General features: G+C 42.1%; 1 protein-coding gene across 11 annotated transcripts in view; it reads right to left on the bottom strand.

Moving 5' to 3' along the window:
• Positions 1-228: 228 nt before the first annotated feature.
• CD44 (CD44 molecule (IN blood group)) overlaps positions 229-23319 on the bottom strand; it is an 87869-nt gene continuing 64778 nt past the window's right edge. For 7 of the 11 annotated variants that reach the window (XM_019975397.2, XM_070804032.1, XM_019975399.2 and 4 more), the window contains 7 exons: positions 21803-21898; positions 19980-20069; positions 18924-19118; positions 16158-16223; positions 11767-11838; positions 9628-9706; positions 229-1173 (listed from right to left, as the gene is read on the bottom strand). In XM_019975397.2, the coding sequence (XP_019830956.2) occupies positions 969-1173; positions 9628-9706; positions 11767-11838; positions 16158-16223; positions 18924-19118; positions 19980-20069; positions 21803-21898 (803 nt within the window). In that variant the 3' untranslated portion in view covers positions 229-968. The remainder of the gene's footprint in view (positions 1174-9627; positions 9707-11766; positions 11839-16157; positions 16224-18923; positions 19119-19979; positions 20070-21802; positions 21899-23319) is intronic. The other 4 variants (XM_019975398.2, XM_070804036.1, XM_019975402.2 and 1 more) reach the window with 3 other exon arrangements.

The following is a 23319-nucleotide window of genomic DNA, read 5'->3' as shown; positions in this document are numbered from 1 at the left end:
CCTCTCACAATTTTGGTTGTAGGACAGGATAGAATGCCTTTGGAACCTCAGAAATAAAACAGTACTGTCTCCCCTGGTCCTCTGTGAGATTTGGGTGAGTGAGCCTGAGCGGGGGCTTTGTGGCTCTGAGATGAAGACTTGCAAGGAGGATCTCCTTGCCTCTTTCTGATGAGCTGTTGGGACCCAGGCTTTGCTGGTTAGGAAACTGAAAGATCACAGCACAAAGGGTTAAGGTGGAAGAAGTACAGGTGTTTATTATGAATCAGCATAAACCCCTTTATGCCTCTGACCAGGTAGGTAACCAAAAAAAAAAAAAAAAATCACTGATCAAAGGACCTCCAGGGTTTCATATTTCAAAAACACAGATAAATAGCTTACTATAGATAAATAGCTTCACCGTTTGGGTATTTCCCAGAAGCATCTGAAAATTTTCCAAGGAGTCTGTAGAAGGGGATGTGTAACCAGTACACCCCCATCCCCAACCCCACTTGAAAGAAATGCCCAGGGATTGGGCTGCTGGAAGGGCAATATGGACCCATTCAAATTTCCTACCAGGTGCCAATCCCTCTTAGCCCTGGGGATGTCCTTAGCAGGGGGCTGTTCCCTGGCAGGTGGGGTGAAGAGGAAGATTGAGGGTCAGGAAGATGGACGTGTGGCTTTTGTTAGAAGCTGCCCATCACACACCTCAGGGAGGTGAGACGCTTCTCAGTGGGGACTAGAACAGTCCAATTCTTGCTGATTATTAACTGGGCCCTCATTTCAGAAAGCAATGCTGTTTTTATCAACTGGATCTGACTTTGAAAAATAAAACACAAAAAACTCCCAAAAAAGGAATAGAAAATTTTATGCTAAAAAAAAAAGATCCCCAATGAAACAATCAGTAGCACATTGCATCTGTGAAGTGTCCCAGCTCCCTGTAATAGTTGTGTCTCCAATGGTGGTTTATTTCCAAGGTCATGAAGTAGGTGTTACACCCCAATCTTCATATCCACATTCTGCAAGTTCCGCGTCTCATCTGCCGTCATGAACTGGTCTTGGGTCTCTGACGACCCCTTGTTCACCAAATGCACCATCTCCTGAGACTTGCTAGCTTCTCCATTGAGTCCGCTGGGCTTTCTCTCCTCCATGGTTCCATTCCCATTGTTGATCACCAGTTTTTTCTTCTGCCCACACCTAAGAATTGAAAAAAAAATTGTAAGAGAAATGGGTATGATGATTCTGTCATCATTGTCACAGTTAATGCCACCATCACTATGGTTTATGATAATCTGAGTATATTTCATCCTACTGACTTTTAACAATCAGCACTTTTCACAGCAAAGTCCTTGACCCAGTAGCCAAAGCATCACTTGTAAACTTGTTAGAAATGCAAATTCTCAGGCCTACCTCAGACATCTCGAATCAGAAAACTCGAGGAGCGGGGACCAGGGTCTGGGACTTAGCAAACCCTCACGGGCTACCTGAAGTGAGTCTGAGAATCAGTGGTCACAGCTATGGGAAGCCAGTGCTCACTGTACTTCCCCATCACAGCTAAAGAAATCTTGGGCTCAGAAAATTCCGTCACTTGCCTCAGTTTATTCAACAAGTGCTAAGAGAATTGGGATTCAAACCCTGGTGTGTCTGACTCCCAAGTGCTAACTCTCGTTCCATCATATCATGTAAGGGAAACATTTGCCTCTGTTAAACTCTGGCTGTTTCTGCAGGCTTAGATAAACCATCAACGGGACGACTGTAAATCATTCTGATTTGTGTATTCAAGAAAGTCCCGTTACTTCCTCTCCTAGTCAACACTTTGTTGGCGTTGTCAGGGTTATTATTGCAAATACCAAGAAGAATGAGGCAACGCTTTTCTAGAAGTTATAGTGTTAGTGTTAGTTGCTCAGTCGTATCTGACTCTTTACAACTCCATGGACTCTAGCCCAACAGGCTCCTCTGTCCATGGAATTCTCCAGGCAAGAATGCTGGAGTGGGTTGCCATTCCCTTCTCCAAGGGATCTTCCCAACCCAGGGACTGAACCCTGCATTGCAGGCAGATTCTTTACCATCTGAGCCACCAGGGAAGATATAAGGCCACACTGATTTTTCCCTTATCCTTGGCTAATTGCCATGTAACCTTAGATATGGGAAGTTTAACTCTATAGGACAAGTCGTTCACTATTTAAGATTTCTTAATAACATTACTCAAATGCAGAAGGTCTTCTATAGAACAGCATGACCTTGATCTTGTTGCTGGGTCAGGGCATTGCCTTACCCCCGCCCCAGCCTGAAGCAATGCTTCCTCTTTCCTGTAACATGATCACTGCCACACATCAAGAAGTCAGATGCTGCTTAAACAAAAGCAAAGGTACAAACCCTCACAACTACAAATAGAGTGGGAGTGAAGAGAAGTGTGCCTTTATTGGACACTTCCTGAATGTCAGGCACTTTCCATGTAATTTCATGTAATCTTTACAGTAATCTCACAAAGCAGCTGTTATTCCCATTATACAGCAATGGAAACTGAGGCTCAGGGAGGTTTAGTAACGAGCTTGAGGTCACACAGCCAGTAAGAGGGACAGAGTCAATATTCAAATGTAGGCTTTTATGACCTAAAGTCTGGGCTCTGCCGCCCTTGCTTTATTCATGCTGCTAACCATCTGGAGATCTGGAACAAGTATGAAGTCGGAATTGTTCACTTTGCCGCTGGATATTTGGAGTTGTAGAGACAAAGCTTCTATTATTCATGATCGTGGGCCAATCCCTCTGGAACTGCCAAGGCCATAAACTTTAATCACTTGTTTGGGGAAGTGGAAATTATACCTCCCGAATATGAGGTTGATCCTGTATCCTCTGGCATGACTCTTGATGAGGGCAGGAGGAAGGCCACTTGACCTCTGCTGGTCTGTAGAGCTGGGCATACAGATGCAATCCACATAGACAAGAGCAGGGGCTTGGGAGGCCTGGCTTGAGGGCCTTACTACTGTGTGACCTCGGGCAACTCGCTTAACTTATCTGAGCCTCAGCTCTCTTATCTGTAACACCAGACTGTTAAGAGCACCAGCGTCACAAGACTGTGGAAATCCCTTGAAACAGAGGCTGGCACTGGATACGTGAGTTTACCACCATTCTGAACAAGGTAGAGTAAGGCAATTGAGGCCTTGGATAAGCACTTAGAACGGTGTCCAAAACACAGTGAATGTTCAAGAAGCACTTGCTGTAATTGTTAGTGTAACCAGAGCCATGTAAAATGTTTGGTTTGTTTCTTCTGCTACCTCCACTCCCCTTGGTATATTTACGATGAAGATGTTGTAAAAGGCCAAAGGTGGGTGCTGCTTGTGTTTTTTTCAGATTACCAAGGGTTATCTCATTTGTCTTTGCTTTTGCAGTTTTTTGTTTAAATTTAATTTTTTTGTAGTACAGTTGATTTACAATGCTGTGTTACTTTCTGCTGCACAGCAAAGTGATTCAGTTATACACGTTCATGTGTACTAAGTCACTCCAGTCCTGTCTGACTCTTCAACCCCATGGACTGTAGCCCACCAGGCTCCTCAGTCCATGGGATTTTCCAGGCAAGAATACTGGAGTGGGCTGCCATGCCCTCCTCCAGGAGACCTTCCCAAGCCACAGACTGAACCTGCATCTCTTACATCTACCTGCCTTGGCAGGTGGATTCTTTACCCCTAGCCCCTCCTGGAAAACCCTCAGTTATACACACACCACCCTTATGGCAGAAAGTGAAGAAGAACTAAAGAGCCTTGTGATGAAAGTGAAAAAGGAGAGTGAAAAAGTTGGCTTAAAGCTTAACATTCAGAAAGCAAAGATCACGGCATCTGGTCCCATCGCTTTATGACAAATAGATGGAGAAACAGTGGCAGACTTTATTTTCTGGGCTCCAAAATCACTGCAGATGGTGACTGCAGCCATGAAGTTAAAAGACGCTTACTCCTTGGGAGAAAAGTTATGACCAACCTTGTGAAGTCACTTGTCAGTCATGTCGGGCTTTTTGTGACCCCATGGACTGTAGCCTATCACGGTCCTCTGTCCATGGGATTTTCCAGGCAAGAGTACTGGAGTGGGTTGCCATTTCCTTCTCCAGAGGATATTCCCAACTCAGGGAAGATGACCAACCTAGACAGCACATTAAAAAGCAGAGACATTACTTTGCCAACAAAGGTCCATCTAGTTAAGGCTATGGTTTTTTCCAGTGGTCATTATGGATGTGAGAGTTGGACTATAAAGAAAGCTGAGCACCAAAGAATTGATGCTTTTGAACTGTGGTGTTGGAGAAGACTCTTGAGAGTCCCTTGGACTGCAAGGAGATCCAACCAGTCCATTCTGAAGGAGATCAGCCCTGGGATTTCTTTGGAGGGAATGATGCTGAAGCTGAAACTCCAATACTTTGGCCTCCTGATGCAAAGAACTGACTCGTTTGAAAAGACCCTGATGCTAGGAAAGACTGAAGTGGGGAGGAGAAGGGGACGACAGAGGATGAGATGGTTGGATGGCATCACCAACTCAATGGACATGAGTTTGAGTGAACTCTGGGAGTTGGTAATGAACAGGGAGGCCTGGGGTGCTACAGTCCATGGGGCTGCAGAGTTGGACACGACTGAGTGACTGAACTGAACTGAACTGATACACACATACATATATTCTTTTTCATGTTCTTTTCTATTATGGTTTATCACAGGATATTTAATATAGTTGCCTATGCTATAAAGTAGGACCTTGTCATTTATCCATGTTATATATAATATGGGGTTGGCCAAAAAGTTTGTTTGTTTTTCCCATAACATCTTACAGAAAAACCTGAATGACCTTTGTGGCCAACCCAATAGTTTGTATCAGATGGTCTTTGGAGAAAAGGTATCTTATTAAAGTAATTTCCATTCATCCATCAAACGGGTACTTGAGAAGTTGGATGAAACAGTGCGGGAAAGTGATTTATAATCATAAGATAAATGTTTGTGCAAGGGGCTGAGGTGGGGATTAACATTATTACCCTAAATGAAGCTGATTTTGAAAGTGGGTAACATTAGACCTGCAGGGTGGAGGAATGTTGTGCTTGGATTTGATCCTGCCCCCATTTCCCTCTGGATTTATGAGTCTCTGTTTTCTGTCTGAGTTCTTTCAGGAGGGCAGGGTGATGCTCATAAATAACTCAGCCCAATATTTGGTGCTCTGGGCAATTCATAAGTACTTTTAAAAAGCAAGCTCTCATTTTTTTCTTTCTTATTAGTTACAGGAATTTAAAAAGAAACATTAGAGCTAAAGGGACTTCAGAGGTGATCCAGCTTATCTCTTTTCTGAGTCCAAGAAGTCAAGCATATCACCCAAAGCTACCCCGCTAGTTATGGCAGGAACTACAGTCTAATATTTACAACTTAGACTTTTTGACTCTAAAGGTCAGAGATCTTTACTGAACCACATCTTGCCTGTATCTCCTTTCCTCTTCAATCTCAGGCATTAGCTGAGGACGCAAGTAACCTCACAACGAGGAAGCTGTCAGTCTGAAGCCTGGCCAGGAGTGGGTGGGCAGGCTATGTGGGGTTTAGAAGCCAGGAAATATATTCTTTAGGGCATGGAGGAGTTTATCTTAAAAGTTAAGGGGTAAGGTAACTTAACAACTGGTTTTGGGACTTCCCTGGTGGTCCAGTGGTTGGGACTCTGAGCTTCCAAAGCAGGGGTTGCAGGTACAATCCCTGGTTGGGGAACTAAGAGCCCACATGTTGTTGTTTATTCGGTCAGTCGTGTCCAACTCTTTGTGACCCTGTGGACTGTAGTCCCCCAGGCTCCTCTGCTCATGGAATTTCCCAAGCAATAACACTGGAGTAGGTTGTCATTTCCAACTCCAGGGGATCTTCCCAACCCAGGAATCGAACCTGTGTTTTCAGTTTGGCAGGCGGATTCTTTACCATTGAGCCAACCGGGAAGCAAGATCCCACGTGCCATGGCCAAAAAGATAAAAATAAATAAATAATTCTATATGTAAACATCTGTATTAAGTTCATACTAATGTCATCAGTTCTAATCCATTACTACAGGGATCATTCTGGCCTCCTCCCCTTCCTTAAAAACAACATCAATAGCAAAAAAAAACAAAACAGAAAACAAGACTGATCTTACGCCTCATCTACCTGACAGTCCTGAAAGCAGAAATCTATTTTGCAGTGTGTTGGAGCTTTGCCATTCCATCCAGTAGACACCAGCCATAGGATATAAACTAATTCAAATGAAATAAAATCAAAAATTCACTTCTTAAGTTGAACTAGCCACATTATGAGCCTCAGGAGCCATAAGTGGTTAATGGTTGTATATGAGCAAAAACATGGAACACTTCCGTCATCACAGAAAGTTCTACCAGACAGCTCTGTTGTAGAGGGCAGAAGGAGTTTGGGTGAGCTTAGATTAGAGTGAACTAGGCTGCAGCTTAAAAGAAGGAAGACATTTCTAAGTCATGGAGATTTACGGAGGGGACACACCAGGCTGAGGGGGCATGACTGCCCTCGGGGATGTAGAGACAGGATGATTATTCCCATGACCGTGCAAGCAGGCAAAGGCCTTTTCTGCACAATCGCTACAGAAACATTCCTTAATCACTTCTCTTCTGTGAAGCTTTCTCTCTCCTCTTCACACAAATCCGATAAATTCTTTAAGGAGAAAGGCATCTAACTTCCTCTCTTCAGTCTCATCCAATATCTACCAATCCAACTGATTCCTAAAAGAGCTGTCACCTCTCACAGAGAGTGAATAAAGTTCTGATTTCCACTGGAAAGGTGCAATTCAAGGACTCTGGTTATAAAAAGAACAGCAGAAAAGGTAATAATGTGGGCTATGACGGGGACTGGGAAAGCGAGAGAAATTACAGGACCCCTAAATCAGCATCTTTAAGACGATGGAACTCACAGATCACTCCTTCACGGAAGCCCATGTTTAACTCTCCAACCTCAACTTCAGTAGTTAATGATTTTCCACATCTATCTTTTAATCCTAACTCATATAACACGGCTTGGCCTAGAGCATGTTGGCAATAAACAGTAGCTGACTCAAAGTGAACAGGCCAATACTGCCACAAAACCTCAAGATTTGTGCAGAGAAGGCATGGTACCCTTTTTGTTTTTATCTTTTCCTCCTCTGTAGTGCCGACGTCACAGATGCCCCTCAAAAGACACTTGCTGAATAAGTGAATGCCTGGTATAGGCCTCTTATTTTCAAACAAACTTTCTTTGATGAAAATAGGATTCTGTATCCCTCTAGAATGCCACGCTCCAAGTAGAAAGGCCTCTCTGCCTTTTGAGAGGATTAGAAATGGGCTGCTGGCTTTAGAATCACAGTGTATATCCCAGGGCCTCTGCAGCCGTTAATCAGTCTTTAGCTCTGTGGCAAATCTGTTTTCGATTATCAAATCAGGACATGGTAATTCAGAGCATCCGAGCAGCTACTCTCCCGGTGAGACGCTTGCTCTACCGGATCCTGTGTGTCCCTGTTTGCCCGTTGCCAGAGTGACCACTGGTATTGGGAGGAGGGAGTGGGGAAGCAAGGGGGCCTGCTTATGCTGCTGACATGATGGGAAGTGACACACGAGCTAACCAGTCACACTGCAGGGACTCCAGCTGCTCGGGGGACAGCTGAGACACTTCTCTGAGTTCTCCCCCACGTTGAGAGCATCTGAGGCCAATGTTTCTATGGCGACATGTACAGAGCTTATAGGCTGTATATGTGAGCAGAAGTGGTACATTTTAGGGCCTGGAATAAAAGGACTGATTTCCAATAACAGGAAACTCATATTTAATTGAACAAAAGTCATCTACGAAAAAAGCACAGAGGCTGAAGGAAAGTATAAAGACTCTTTGTAAGGGCTCCCTAAGTCATATTTAAATTCAACTAAAAAAAATCTCTTTCCATTTAGTCATGGGAGATTTTTAGGAGGTCCTTCAGATTTCTTTTCCTAGTTTTTGTTCCTTATGCAATTGGCTAAATTTCTTTTTGTTTTACAGATAGCAAAAAGCACTTTCATTAACTTGCATGAATATAAAATGACATTATTTTATTTCCTCCAAAAAGGAAAGATACTGCATGAGCCATAAATGGCAATGGAATTAGCTGTTTCTTGGCTTTCCAAAAGCCAACAAGAAAGATTCTAGAATTTTCTCCAGGTCTTTTCCCAAATGTAGGGGGGATTTTCTGACCTGTTTGATGATCTAATGAAACAATAAATGTGGCCCACTTGGAAATAAGATTCTTTTTTGCTTTATAAGAAGAAACCTAAAGGGACATTTACAAAAAGTTTGATGTTCCTCTGCATTTTTTTTGGAGAAAAATTGTGCATCTTTGAGTATCTTGAAATTTAGAGCTATATTTCTGGAGTACTCCTGTGAAAGTTCATTTTCTCTGATGTTAGAATTACTGTTTTCCTTTGCTTAATTTTAAAGGCAGCGTTATTTCTAGAGGCTGGTCACAGCTCAATCAAGTATATGCAGGTATATCATTCCAAAACAACAGGCCTTGGTTGAGGGAGGGAGAGAAGAGATGTCTGATGATATGAAAACAACCCACATGCCAGTTCTAGAGAGGTGACTGTCTATTTTCAGACTTTCCATGGAAAGTCTCAGGGAACTCTTCCTAGGCCATAACCTGAATCCTTTTGCTGACAGCTTTCAGAAAGCAGAAAATAGTGTCACTACAAAAAAAAAAAAAAACAACCACAAAATCACAAACCCAATGCCTGCTTTACATAAGGGTTCTAGAGGTTTCTAGGGGCCTCAGACAGGCTAAAGGGCCAATCCTTGAATCTCTATACAGCATTTTTGGGTACTGTGAAGACACTTGATAAATATTCGTTCAATGAATCAAAGTGAAAGTGTTAGTCTCTGAGTCCTGTTTGACTCTTTGTGACCAGATGGATTGTAACCCAGCAGACTCCTCTATCCACGGGACTTTCCCAGTAAGAATACTGGAGTGAGTTGCCATGCCCTCCTTCAAGGGATCTTCCTGACCCAGGGATTGAACCCAGGTCTCCTGCATTTCACCATCTCAGACTTTTCACCATCTCAGCCACCAGGGAAGCCCAATGAATCAATGAATGAATATACTATTTCATGTCTTACTGGTGAGATATTGCACAACTCTCATCACATACCCTAAAATTAAGACCCACAAAAGACCCATTTAAAATCAGATGTCCTAAGAATCACAGTCTCCCTTCTCTAAAGAATATACCAGAGCAGAGCTTCTTAAACTGTACTGTCCACATGAGTCCCTGGGGTCTTATCAAAACACAGACTCTGATACAGGGGGCTGGGGTAGGGCTTGAGATGTAGCATTTCTGACAAGCTTCCAGGGCACAGAGGCTGCTGGTTGCAGGGGCTACACTCTGAGTAGCAAGGACATATTGCCTATGGCTTTTTTTTTTTTTTTGATTGATTGAAGTATAGTTGACTCACAATATTCTATTAGTCTCACAAATACAACATAGTAATTCAACATTTCTATAGATTACACTCCATATAAAGTTAATACAAAATATTGGCTATATTCCCTGTGTTGTGCAATGTATCATTGTGGCTTGTATTTTATACTTAGTAGTTTTATAGCCTAAGTTTAAATGATGCCCTTTCAAAGTTAAGGCCCCGAGGAGCATCGCCTTACCTTCTCCTACTGTTGACAGCAATGCAAACCGCGAGAATCAAAGCCAAGGCCAGGAGAGATGCCAAGATGATCAGCCATTCTGGTGGGAAGCCAAAGACATGCATGAGCTTGGGGAATGCACTTTATAAATTGACCTGGTCCAAACAAGAGCTAAAGTCGGCTCTACACATGGGTCCAACCAAAGGTCTAGCCAATAGCCAGCTAATAGTAGAAGAACCATTTTGCTATAGGTCTTTGTCTAACAGGCCTGTTTATCATACCTTATGATCAGTCAAGATTTCCAAGTTCCCCCAGGAGAAACACATTTCCAAAAAGCATAGAATGAACTGTAAAACCTGTAGATACCTTTGGTGCAATATCATTAAATAAATTAAAAGACTGTTCCTTAAAAGTATCATTCCTTTTCTATGTGAGAGCATTCGCATTACATTTTATTAAGGAACAAAAATGGAGGTCATATACTAGTGGGTGGCAGAAATGACATCCCTGTGGAGAGGTCAGGAGGGTCATTTGGCAAAATTTGTCAAAATCCTTCAAAATGTACAGCCTTTGATCCATCAGTTATACTTCTAAGTATACAGGACCTCAGACTTGGCTATAAAGACGTTTCTTACTGTGCTATTTATAAAAGTTGGAAACCATCTACTATTCAGCAATAAGGGGTTGGTTAAATGAATTAGGGTCCATCCGTTGTACTATGTGCTAAGATACAGAGGAAGACTAGTGAATGACACTGAAAAGCTGTGACCAGCCAGTTGGGAATGAGTTTACTAATCAGTGTGTCAAATTACATGTTTGTATAGAAATCAGATAGAAAAATAATGGAAAAGACACACATGAAAATGATTACCATGGTACTCTGGATGGTGAGGTAACAAGGGAATTATATTTTTACCCTTTTGTTCAGCAGTATTTTCGAAAATGCCTCCAATAATTAGTGTATCACTTGTAAACCAATAAAATGTCACATACATGTTTTTAAAACCAAGCTGTAGTAGGATTAAAATATAACTTGACAATCTGAATAAATTCAATAGCAAAGTAGATTGTATATCCATGCAATGAACTGAAGCTGAAGGAACAAGAAAGATGGGAAGTCATTCACTGGCTATTCTTCTTGGACAATCTTCATTTTCCTCTGATTTCCTGCTCGGTACTGCCTCAGCCTGATCCCTCCCTGGTTAGATGAGTTTGGGAAGCGAGGTTGAGTCAGGAGATGTGGAGGCTGACAGAAAGGTATCCTTTCTGTTCTTTCCCCATGGGTCTAGCCCTAAGATGCTCCACACTCACTCTCACTAGAGCTGGGGAAAATCCTGCTGCCTGATTATAGCAACTGCATCCCACCCACCCCCTTAGTCCACTCCTCCGACTCCACATGCTCTGCTCAGGTAAGTCAAGGCAAGGGGACATAGGCCACACCACACTCTTCCCTCTTCCTAAGGGAGGCTCAGCTTGAGATCTCTGTAGAGCGGAGAATTAAAAGAATAATTTACAACCCTAGGAAAAACCTTCCTTAATTGTAATCCCACTTTACACATGTCCAGTTTGGAGCCTAAGTCAAAGAAAGCATTGGCCTCAAATGCCTTAAACCTTGATGCTCAAGGGAGCCAGGTGGCCCAGCCCTCTCACCATATTCTGAAACTTTCTTCTCTCTGAATCAGTAAAGATTGTCCCTCGTGAAAAAGTAGTTTGGGGACCAGAAGAATATTTTCACTCCACCCAACACACATGACTCTTGTATTTCCCCATCGTCTGCAATGTGAGGAGAAAGTTACACATCCACCCTCAAACCCGGAAATATAGAGGGAACTGGCCTCAAGTTCCTGTCCCCTGGGACAGGAAGATGACTCACTTGGGGAGAGAGCTTTAGTAACTAACAAGGCACTTCTTTGGGACAGACCAGGGACAGGTCCGAACATGAGCTCAGCCAATCTATGGGACCAAAGCAGAAGGAAAGATTTCATTCTTTCTCAAGAGGCTGTGGTACGGTCATTCACCCTTTAGCTCACAAAGAGGAGCCATCAGGTTCAAGGGTAGACATGTAGGAGAATGTGCTTTCCAACTGGTCTATTCTTCCCTTCTGTGACATTCAGAGAGACCTGCTTTTAGCATTTTTTTCCTTCATAGCTCAAAACTCACCTGGAATTTGAGGTTTCCGCATAGGACCTGAGGTTGTGTTTGCCCCATGTTCTTCACTCCCACTTGAGTGTCCTAAAGAGAAAAAACAACATCTCTCAACAAAGTCTGGAACGTGTAACCAGGAGTTTCTTACTGAGCAACGCATAAGGCCAAACTCTACAGACTATACCACTGCAAAGCTATAGATGCCACCCACAGACATCCATCTTGTGTTGTATGAAAGAAACATCCCTCCAGAAAAGCTCAGTTTGATTCAGGGTAAGCTTTAGAAAAGTCGTTTTTCAACAAGAGTATGAGAATTTTCAGCCGTACAACTATGCAGTGTTTAAGAGGCTATAAATAAATCAAGACAGCCCTGGATTCAAGTCCTACCTCTGTCTCTCCCCAGTAATATCTGCTGGGACAAGTCTCAGCAGATCCCTCGCCAGGTCTGTTTTCTCACTCATAAGATGGGGGTAATAATAGAATCTGCTTTGTCATAATTTTACAGAGGTTTAAAGAGGCGAACAAGAATGGTAATTGTGTGCAGTTACTGTAATAGGGAAGAACCTTTGTTTATATTACCAGCTAATCATTAAAGAAATGCTATCTATAAGCTTAAATTATACATAGTGGCCCATCTCTGGGAACCCTGCCTTCCAGGGAATGAGCATTAAGCTAAAATATCTTGCTCTAGTTCATAGGAAGTATCCTGACAAGCCCCACCTGTGAATGACTGTAGGAAGGAAGAAATTAACAAGCCTGATGGAAACCAGGAAAAATTTGATTTCACTTCTGTCCCTGTTAGTATAAAAGAAGCCTGAATTCTAACTCAAGCAGGATGGTTCTTTGGGACACTAGTCCACCATCTTTGTCTGCTGGCTTTCTGAATAAAGTCACTAATCCTTGCTCCAACAACTCATCTCTTGATTTATCGGCCTGTTGTATAGCAAGCAGTACAATCTTGCACTCAGTAACATTACAATTCTCTATTTTTAATTTAAGACCTTGCTACCCTAGACCAGCAACATCACCATGGGAGCTTGCTGGTAATACACAGCCTCAGGTTTCATCCCAAACCTCAGAATCTTCATTTTAACAAGATCCCCAGGGGATTCAAATGCTTCAGGTAGTTCAAAGCAAATCTAAAAATTACATCCAACGTCTTCAATAGTCATAAACATTAAAAAAAAAAAAAAGGATTAGGGGTAGGGTGGGGTGGGCAATGTCCCTTCTCTTTGTGAAAAATCACCCTAAGGAGAGCGCCTGCTAATATGTCTATATTCCCAAAACATGCACTTCTTAGAAGACAACATTCTCTGCTGCTACAAAATCAAATGAGGAGACAAAGAATCCAAACTGGAGGGAAGCAGGATAAAGAATTCACAAATCAGAACAGGAGGTTCATCACAATGAGGGAGGAATCATGTTTTAAATGAAACTTCTAAGGCATTTTGTGAAGAGACTCACCCAAATGAAAGCTTTGGTGTGTGTGTGTGTGTGTGTGTATGTCTGTGTGTGTGTTGTGCTTCCTCCACTGTTTCAAAACAAAATGTGAAAAATTCCCACTAAAATAAACTCTTTCCCCCTACCCAATGGGAACCCACTGCAGAATCCTGAAGGGTTCCCAGGGAAGAAAAAAAAAAAAAAACAGGAAGTCTGTTTGGCTAATCAATAAATGAAGATGTTGTTGTTGTCATCAGTCAGTTGCTTAGTCGTGTCCGACTCTTTGTGACCCCATGAAGATGGGCAGAACTTAAATAGCCTTTTCTCAGAGTCAAATTTCTGACTGTAGATGGTGAACTCTGAAATTTTGATGGCTGTGGTTATTTTGAGTAGAATGTCTCCTGTTTATGCAATTCAATGTACTAGTTAAACTCAAAATGGAGCAAAACAAATTCTACTGGACATCTGGCTGTTTCAGCAGGCCATTTTGACAGTGTCTTCTGTCAATCAGAAGGAATCCAAGGGGCCTCCTCTAGCTGCCTCCCAGAGGCCTTGGTCATTACTGGCAGGTGTTTGCCTGAACAGGTCATGGGATACTAGCTGTCTAAACTAGAGATCTTTGCCTTGATAACCACCTAAGAGGTAAACCACTCTCGCTGGTCTGTCTCTGACTCACAGCAACCTTTGATATTTGAACGGGAGGCCATCAATGGGTCATCATCTCTTTATTTTGATTTTCATAAAATGCACTCCCAGAAAGCAAAGATCAGGGTGTGTGTACAACCAGATGAAACCTTCCATTTGAACAACGCACACCTGCTCAGGAGGCAAACATAAGAGACTAACCCCTGCCCACCTGATTCTTACTTCAAGAATGAGCCGGAGAAGACGAATGAGACCCAGCAGGCCTGGTCTTGCACCCTAGAGCTCTGCGAATCCAGCCGGGGTAGGGCTGGTTGGGGAAGTAAGTTCTGCAAAGAGGGATGCTTGACAATGCAGTTGGGAGGTGAGATCCAATCTGAGACATGTGCACAGGTGGCTTGCACTGTGAGGAAAAAGTCTAAACAGTGCTTCTCAAACTTGAAAGTACATACAAACTGCATAGTGGGGGTAGGGCAGGGTAGGCCTGGATAAAATGCAGTTCTTGATTCAGTGATCTGGGAAGTCCGCATTTCCAGCCAGCTCTTAGGTGATGTCCCTGCCACTGGTCCAGGGACCATGCTTGGAGTGGCTGAAATCATTTGATTTTAAAGAGCACCCCCCCCCAAAAAAAAAACCCAAAAACTAAAGAGCACCTCCTTATAGTAATACCTCCATATAATTTTCAAAACACTTTCATATTTTTAATACAGCATGCTCTTCACAAGAGCTCTAGGAGGTAACAGAGGCCTGTGTCCTGATCTCCTTTTTCACTAACAAATTGAAACTGGAAAAGGTTAAATGCCCCACCCAAGGCCCCCAGAGAGCCAGGGACTTCTGTCTTTATTTTAGAAGCATTTCTACTGGGCTTCTACATCCCTGTGCTCTTACAGGATAGGTTATTACTGAAGCCACCATGTAAATATCCATTTCAATATTTGCTTTAAGTGTGTGAGCCTTCAAGCTTAGAGTCAACCCTACTCCCAGCTGGGAAGGAAGGGAAGGACAGTAGTTCATATGGGGTTCCTTGGCTGACATGGGGTCACCTGGGCTGGCAATAATCAGGGAGACCACAGTGAGACAGCACGGCAGAACCTTTCGGGAGCAATATTAGTGATCACAAGTCAACCTGCCTCATGGCAGACTTTTGCTGCCTGGAGTGATTTTTCTAGAGGTGTGATCATTACAGTAATTATGGCAGTAATGATGGTCATTACAGGGTATTTCTCCAGATCATGCTTCTGAGAGGCAACACAAGATCCCTGGGCTTAAAACCTGGCTTCACCATTCAACTCTACCAAGTCAACTCAGCCAAGTTGCTTAGCCTCTCTAAGCCTTAGTTTCCTCATTTGTAATACTAGGATAACATAATTACTGATAGAATTAAATGAGAACATAAAAGATGAAATACGGGGAATCACCGATACCTGACCGTTGATCTACAGAAATGGCAGTTTCAGATGGTGCAGCCTAACACGTGTATAGTGTTCAGAACGATGCCACCAGCACACGGTAAATTCTCAGGAAAGGCTAGTTATTATGCCATGTGCGGTGGGCAGGGGAATTATGCTAAAGACTTTACAAGTATACATCATTTAGTCTTTAAAACAATGTGTGCATGGGTGTGCATGCTCAGTCACTTCTGACTCTTTGTGACCCCATGGACTGTATCCATGGGATTTTCTTGGCAAAAATACTGGAGTGGATTGCCATTTCCTCCTCCAGGGGATCTTCTTGATCCAAGGATCAAACCTGAGTCTCCTGTGTCTCCTGCATTGCAGGCAGATTCTTTACCCACTGAGCCACTGGGAATGCCCCTTTAAAACAATGCCCTGTGACAATTATTATCATCCCAATTTATTTGGTTAGGAAATCAAATATCAGATCCTTTTAACAAGGTCCCTCATTGGCATGTGAAGGAGCTGGAATCAAACCCAGGCCATTCTTTCTCCAAAATCTATGTTCTTAATCACCCTGGTAAAATGCAGTGTTAAACTGAGCACCTGCCTGAATTCTTCCTGATTTTTTCAGATGGAAGAATTTTCTCAAAAGCAGTCATCCTCAAAGTGGAGTCCGTGTCTGAGCAGAATCAGCATCACCAGAGAAATTACTAGAAATACAAATGCTCAGGCTTCATTCCACTCCTCCTGAAGCAGAAACATTTAAGGATGGGGCCCAGCAGTGTAGTTTGATAAGTTCTCTCCGTGACTGTGATGCATGCAAAGAATGTATAAAAACCACTTTTGGGGAGACACTGACTCATACATCATTAATAATTAGCAGGTTCCATGATGGTAACAGTAAATGACAAAGCAGCTCAAACTCACCAGCTGATTCAGATGCGTGAGTTGTATAGGATCTTCCACTGGGGTCGCGGGACGAGCCGTAGTCTCCTGTAAGTAGCAACAGAGGGAAGTTCAATTCCATACGCTCAGTTACGTTACATCTGGGCTTCCTCACCTGTGCATTTTCATACATCCCATCACAAAGTCTTTTAAAGGTAACCAAAAATAATGACAAAGGAGTTTCGAATGGGTCCATGATATGAATTATTGTCATTGCTTCCTTTACTGATGAGTGGGTTAGAGCGTCAATCAAAATTTTAAAAACTGGGACAGCACAGACCAGTAAGGATGACCATAGGAAGTGTGGCTTCAGTAGAAACCCCCAAATTGTAACTCTACCAAAAATACTATGATGTCTTGGCAAGTCTGAGGTTGGGATTTGATGTGTCTTTGACATAACGATTATATGCTTTGAATTATGATAGATGTGATCATTGGGAATGCATGTACTCTGTGGCTTAGGGCATGGGACGTTTAAAGAGATTTCTCTGAGGCGGGAAATTGAGAAATGTTTTGTTTGTTCAATAAAGTATCTTGGGGTTGAGTCAGTAAGGATTCAAAAAGAAAATTCAATTCAATTTAGAGAAAATAAAGTCTGAAAATAAGTGAAAAAGAAATGGGGAGATAACTAACATGTGTCTAAGGTGGCTACCTGGTTATTAGAATATATTTCAAATCGTATTTTCCAAAAACAAATCTGTATTTTCAATACCAAGAGTTAATATAACCCCATCTTCTCAAACATCCATCACCAGAAGGCTTTACATTGAAACAAGTTCATGAATTGCTAAAATTTGGATCCACAGGTCAAATCTCGGGTTCAGAATATGGAAACTCTGGTTCCTCCCCCTCCTGCCTGCACATTCCCTAAAATTATAATGAAATCTTGAAGCAAAACGAAACAGGTTCATAAAATGGCTATGGTCACCCATTACGAAAGATTCCTCTAAGGAATACACAGTAATCTGATCTTCACAATGTCCTTATTTAGAGAAAGTGGAGATAGGCGATCTGTAATCTCTTACACAATTGTATGGAGGAGATAGATTGCATTGTTCCTTGGCCGATGGTTAGAAAAACTGAAAACAGCATTTGCTGAAATGCTGACACCAAAGCACTCAATACCACCACCATCACCACCACCACCACCGTCACGATCTTTTTCACCACTACCATCACCACCAAGACCACAGCCACCACAATTAAGGATGTTTTCAAAAGAGGGAGAAAAAAATATATGGGAAGAAATTAGCCTTATCTGAGTGTTCTGGAAGAAAATCAAGGATGATAGATTGTTTAATCCATGGAGAACTATGGAAAATCTGTCTGCACCACTGCAGAATGCAGAAGGAATCAGGGTATGTAACTATCGATTTTGTAGAAAGCATTTTATTTACTAACAAATAGGCTATGTAATCCTTTGAGGCTACTGTAACTGTTAAAATTGCCATTTAAATTCACTCGGCTGCATAAAGGGCCCTATTTTGCCAAGAGAAACCAGGCAGTGCTCTAAAATTCATTTCTCCAGAAGAATACTGGCACGGCTACTTGGAATTTTTAATAACTGAGGGCAGCACCATGCCGAATAAAGAACCAGCAGGTGTAAAGGGCCTTTGTCCTGCCAATACTGTTGAGGTCAGGATTTTTAAAAACTGTTTCCCTTGAAGCCCTGAGATGGGCAGCCCAAGCATGTGGGCTCTAAGATACAGGCCAGGCACATGGCATTCTGTCCCACAACAGTCATGGCATCACACCTGTCATCTGCCTTATATATTGAGTTCCCATGAGATTTATTGTTCATTTGAGGGGGTATGGGGTAGGAAAAGACATGTGCTACTACATATATATATGTATGTATATGTTTAAAATAACGGATCTTTAATATTCCTTAATGGTTGAATAGTAAGAACACTTAAATATCTGGCACCAGGAAGAGATAGTTCAATTTTAGTTTCTTAGCTAGGGTAAGTATTTTGCAGTTCCCTTTTCTTCAATATTAGTTTCTTAATGCAAACAGAGAAACAAAAGTAGAAGTGGGAAGGATGGCTAGATCCACGTGTAACTTAATTGAATAAGTCATCTTCGATCAACTCTTTGCTCTTACAAGAGAAAGGGTCAGTTCAGTTCAATTCAGTAGCTCAGTCATGTCCGACTCTTTGGGACCCCATGAACTGCAGCACGCCAGGCCTCTCTGTCTGAGAAAGGGTAGCTAGTCATAATGTAGATTAAATCATGAAATTTAAAGTGTACACCATAATTAGAAGAGGTATCCATCCATAAGCCCTTCACCAAAAATAAAATTCACCAATCTATCACCAATAAAAGAATAATTTCAGAGCAAAGATATTAGTATAGGGAAATTATTCACAAGTTGGATAAAACCTTACATAAGCAGCATATATTAGCTGAATCAAATGAAACTGATACTTGACTACTTTTACTTACAAAAATGTCGATTTCATATGGTTCAGTTAAATACATCAGAAGGTCAGGAATAAGACAAAGAAAGAAATTCTACCATAACAACCAAGTCACAAAAAATAAATGGAAATTACACAGGTAAATAAAAGCATTATTCATCTAAAGTAAATCTACTGCATTAGAATGATGACCTGTGATGAAAGCCATTCCCATGACACAAATCAATCTAATTACAGTCTACACAGAGAAGACGTTCTTTACTATATGAAAGTATATGTTGTTTCTTCCTATAGAGAAAGCAAACCAGATATCAAATGGGCAAATTACCTGGTAAAGTAAGATCAGCCTTAGAGGTGGAATCTCCAACAATAGTAACTTCAGTAACTCCAGGGGACCCAGTCTTAGTAGGGGTCACTGGGGTGAGGGTTGTGTATTCATTTGTGTCTGGAGAATGAGTGTAACCTTCCATTGAAGCAGTTGCATCTTCAGGAAGATTTCCACCTCTTCTGCCATCGTTCCTATCTGTGTGGAGGTGGAATCAACGGTAAACCCACATTGGTAAGATCACCACCCAAAACATGCTTGTCTTCAGCATGTGCAAATGCTGCAAAAACTTTTCATTTGTTATTTGTGAACATGGAGCAAAAGATGGTGCAGTTTGTCACCCTATTGAACAGAATCAATATTTTGCAGTCAATACCATCTGGACATCGTTCCGTGGAAGAGAGTGGCGGTCCTAATATCTAGAAGAGACATTCATTGCAACATCTGCCTGGCTTATTCAAATACAGTTTATGCCTCTAGAACTGTTACCTTGAAACTCGGGTACTACATAATCTTGAGTTCTTACTCAATTGAACCCACCGCTGATGAAGAGGAAAAAACATGTTACTGAATTGAAAGGTAAAATGAGGCTGTGCAGTTGGGATAGCAAATGCAAAGTTTCAAAGATGTGAGGCTTTGATTATTCTTTCCTTTCCTTGAACTGCTTCTTGGTCACCTGCACCAGGGATTTGTGGTCCAGAGGATAAATGGCAAAATAATATTATTAATGCAAGGAAAATAGAGAGTGCTATAATTCAGATTTTTCCACCCAATCACACACCAGCAATCTGTTACTCTTAAACAAAGTCACTAACTCTAGGGTTTAAGAAACCCAAACTTGAAGATTAAGAAAATATAGTTTGCATTTAATAGACAATGGCTGCTAAGAGATCTACCAAGCAGAAAAGTCAGAGAACCATCACCAGCCACACCTTCTGATCAGGAGTGACAGCATGATAACAGCCAACTGATGTACCTCCACCAAAGACACTGCAAAAGCACACATGGTTGATTGATTTTTCTCAATAGCTGAAGCCACGTGGGCTTTACAGTTCTTACTGATAGATGTTGGAGCAGCAGTCGTTGAGTGGCCTTGGTCTTCTTCTAAGCCGCCATGCGATGGAGAGAAGCTGTGAGTATCACTCTGCTCTGTTTCAATGAGGGATGAGTCCAGTATTAATTGGGGGCCATGAGACAAATCCTCCATTATCTGCTGACAGGGAGGATCTGATACAGTCAGATGGGTAGGTACATAGGAATACCAAGGTGTTTGCATGCCATTCTCCTCTGACTGAAAGAAATGCACAACAGAATTCTGCTTTGCCCCTTAGCTGGTTTTGTTTTTCTGTATAATAAACAAGGTGAAGTGCCAAGATGGAATCTAAGCCAAAACTTTGTCCACCCTGGATCATCCTGGCCCAATTATAGCACTGCTTCCTGTCACTCAGGGAAAACCCGAAAACACAGAGACAAAGCAAAAGGAACACTTGAACCCTGGTGCTCCTATCAGCCACCAAGAGCAATGTCACTGTGTGTAAGAAGTGTGACTACAGGGAAAGTAAACGCCAGCAGAGCAGGTAGTGTACCTGTAACCACAGAAGAGGAAGAAGTTCATCTAGAATAACCTGCTCAAGTAACTCAGATCAAATTTACACAAGGAAACACTTAGGTCACCACTGCACTCCATGATTAGCTTTTTGATCTCATTTGTGGATGAGGATTCTCATCAATGCACTGAAAGGCCAGGAAATGCTTGTCTGGGCAAATACAGGGCCCTCACTGATACATATCAATTTCTGGTTGAACCGTTGCCCATATCTGAAATGGTTTTCATTGTTCTGAGTTAATTTATTTTGTGTTCTTCTAAGAAAAGGACTGACCTCTGAGTTACAGGTATAAGCACACCATAAAGCATACCACTAAACCATGTCCACTACCCAGTAAATATTACAACCAGGAGAAAGACAGCCAACAAATCCCAAACCCCATAACAGAACAAGTCAACAGGGGCATAAAGGAGGACTATACGACCCTTCATTGGCAGGGACCAGTTTTAGGCTTATTTGCATCTCCTTTGAAGCCTGGTTGCTGGGTTATTTACATTCTTGACAATGAACACATGCTTGTTGATTTTTCCCCTTTGCCTGAAAGGGCTCACATGAAAAGACTCTGCCCAGTATGTCTAGCAAGCAGTGAAATGAGGCCCTCATAATTCTGGATTTCTTTAATACTCTGCAAAGAAATTATGAATGACTTTATGTTGATCTCTGGGATAGCCCTGCACCTATGGTGGATGTTAAGGCCACTAGACGTTTAGCATTGTTTCTGCCAGATGTTTTAGTGATAGGAAGAGATATGAGCAAATGTTCTTCTTTTATTCCCAGGGCCCTGCCACATTTTGACAATGTCAATTGTCAAAAAATTGTCTTGATCCTCCTCTACAGGCTAATGTGATTCCCCTACTCTCTGAGATTATCTAGCCCCAAACCATCTTTTCACAACCACTGAAAAATGCTACCCTTCTTCTGCCTTGATTGAAAGATGGGACTCACAAGGAACTGGTCAGTTAAAACAGAGAGATACCACTACCCTAGCTGTGGTCTTCAATTTCACTAACTCAGAGCAGGAAAATCAAGTGGAATGGAGTCCCACATCCTTTTCCTTTTTAACATAAAGAGGAAACCACCACAAATGAAGGTATAATCAGATTTAAAGAACCACCCAGAAAACAAAGACAAGGAGGACAGATTTGATATTCTGAGTTGAGCTGAACCACACAGCACTGAATGAGCTATACCACCACCAAGCCCTGCATCAGGGCCAAGGAGAGCAAGAGCTGAAGCAAGAATACAGGTCAAGAGGCTGAGTGTCTTTATCCTTACGAGTTGTCATTGAGAGAGGTCCTGTCCTGTCCAAGTCTCCCACGGAACTCATGTTTGGATCTGCAGAAGGTTGAAGCGTTGTACTAGGGCTGGTGTCTGTATGTGAAGGAATTAAACCAGTGTTATTGCTTGATTTCCTAACTGCTATTTGAAGGTCATTTCTGGTCTAGAGATAAATAATGCTTACATTCAAACCTGCATGAGAGGAAAGAAAGCACATACTAATTCACGTCTCCAGAACTGAAATAAATGATCATTTCTCCAAAAGGGCCTCCCAAGAAGTAACTGGCTTTCATTTAAAGGCTGAGTGGTATGAAAGCTACAATCTTTGTTGTTTTTTGCTGAGTCTGGAAGAATGCTAAATGAGTACATGATGGGCCTCCTAAGCCTTGCAGAGAGACAGACATATAACCCATGTGTGACTTGTCCTGTTCTATACAAATGATCTATGCATGCAGCATGCTCAGTTGCTTCAGTCTTGTGAGACCCCATGGACTGCAGCCTACCAGGCTCCTCAGTCCATGGAATTCTCCAGGCAAGAATACTGGAGTGGGTTGCCATGCCCTCCTCCAAGGGATCTTCCCGACTCAGGGATCGAACCCGCCTCTCTTGTGTCTACTGAATTGGCAGGTGCATTGTGTACTGCTGAGACACGGGGTAAGCCAGTGATCTGACATGTGGATAAAAGATAAAGTGCACTGGTTCAGGCACAATTTTGTCACACCCTCTTGACATGGCAAAAAAAAAAAACAATGTTGTTACAGTCCTCTTCCCTCATTTTCTCCTCTTTTGCTTCATGAACTCAAAGTATAAATCAAATCAGCATCCCATACCATCTAGATGGAAGCCATGGGGATTTCTAGGGCAAAGAATAAGCCCTGGATATCAATGAATCCTTCTTCCCATACACATACGTAGGAGATGTCTTTGGAATGTAACATGTATAATGTTGAACTACATAGAAATTTCACTGAACTATTTATAGAAACTGTTTCTAATAACTATCACAAATCAGTTCTGCTGAAATAACAAGTCCCGAGTGAAACAGAGGCCACACAAGCCATAAACACCACCGCTATTGCCAGTTCTTGGATTCAAAGCCCACCCACTCTGCTGCCTCTGGGGAGGTTTAATCTGTTCCAAATGACTCCAGAGGGGAACACTGGAATATTAGGGACACACATCTACACTGTAGCCTTTTCACTGCACATCAGGGTCTTCACAGAACAAAATGTGGCTGACTCTATTATTTTAAAATAATAGTAGTAGTAGTAATTGCTAAAAAAGAGGAAAGTCTGGCTAATCCAAATCAAAACCCCAAATGGATATTCTCCCAGAAAATGTCCAGCCTGCTGATGGTTCTAGACACTCTTGCTCATCTTTCCTTTTATAAGTAGAATCCTTTAAGAGGCGTGACAACATTCTATGGTTGAAGCCAATTATAATGTTCTTGACATCATCAATTTGATGAAAACCCTTTCTGTTCATCAACATGAAGACAATATTGGCCGTGAAGC

The sequence above is a fragment of the Bos indicus genome, chromosome 15 (assembly GCF_029378745.1).
Source record: "Bos indicus isolate NIAB-ARS_2022 breed Sahiwal x Tharparkar chromosome 15, NIAB-ARS_B.indTharparkar_mat_pri_1.0, whole genome shotgun sequence".
Classification (NCBI taxonomy): Eukaryota; Metazoa; Chordata; class Mammalia; order Artiodactyla; family Bovidae; genus Bos; species Bos indicus.
The sequence above is the reverse complement of the archived record's forward strand: the minus strand, read 5'-3'. Positions and strand labels throughout refer to the sequence as shown.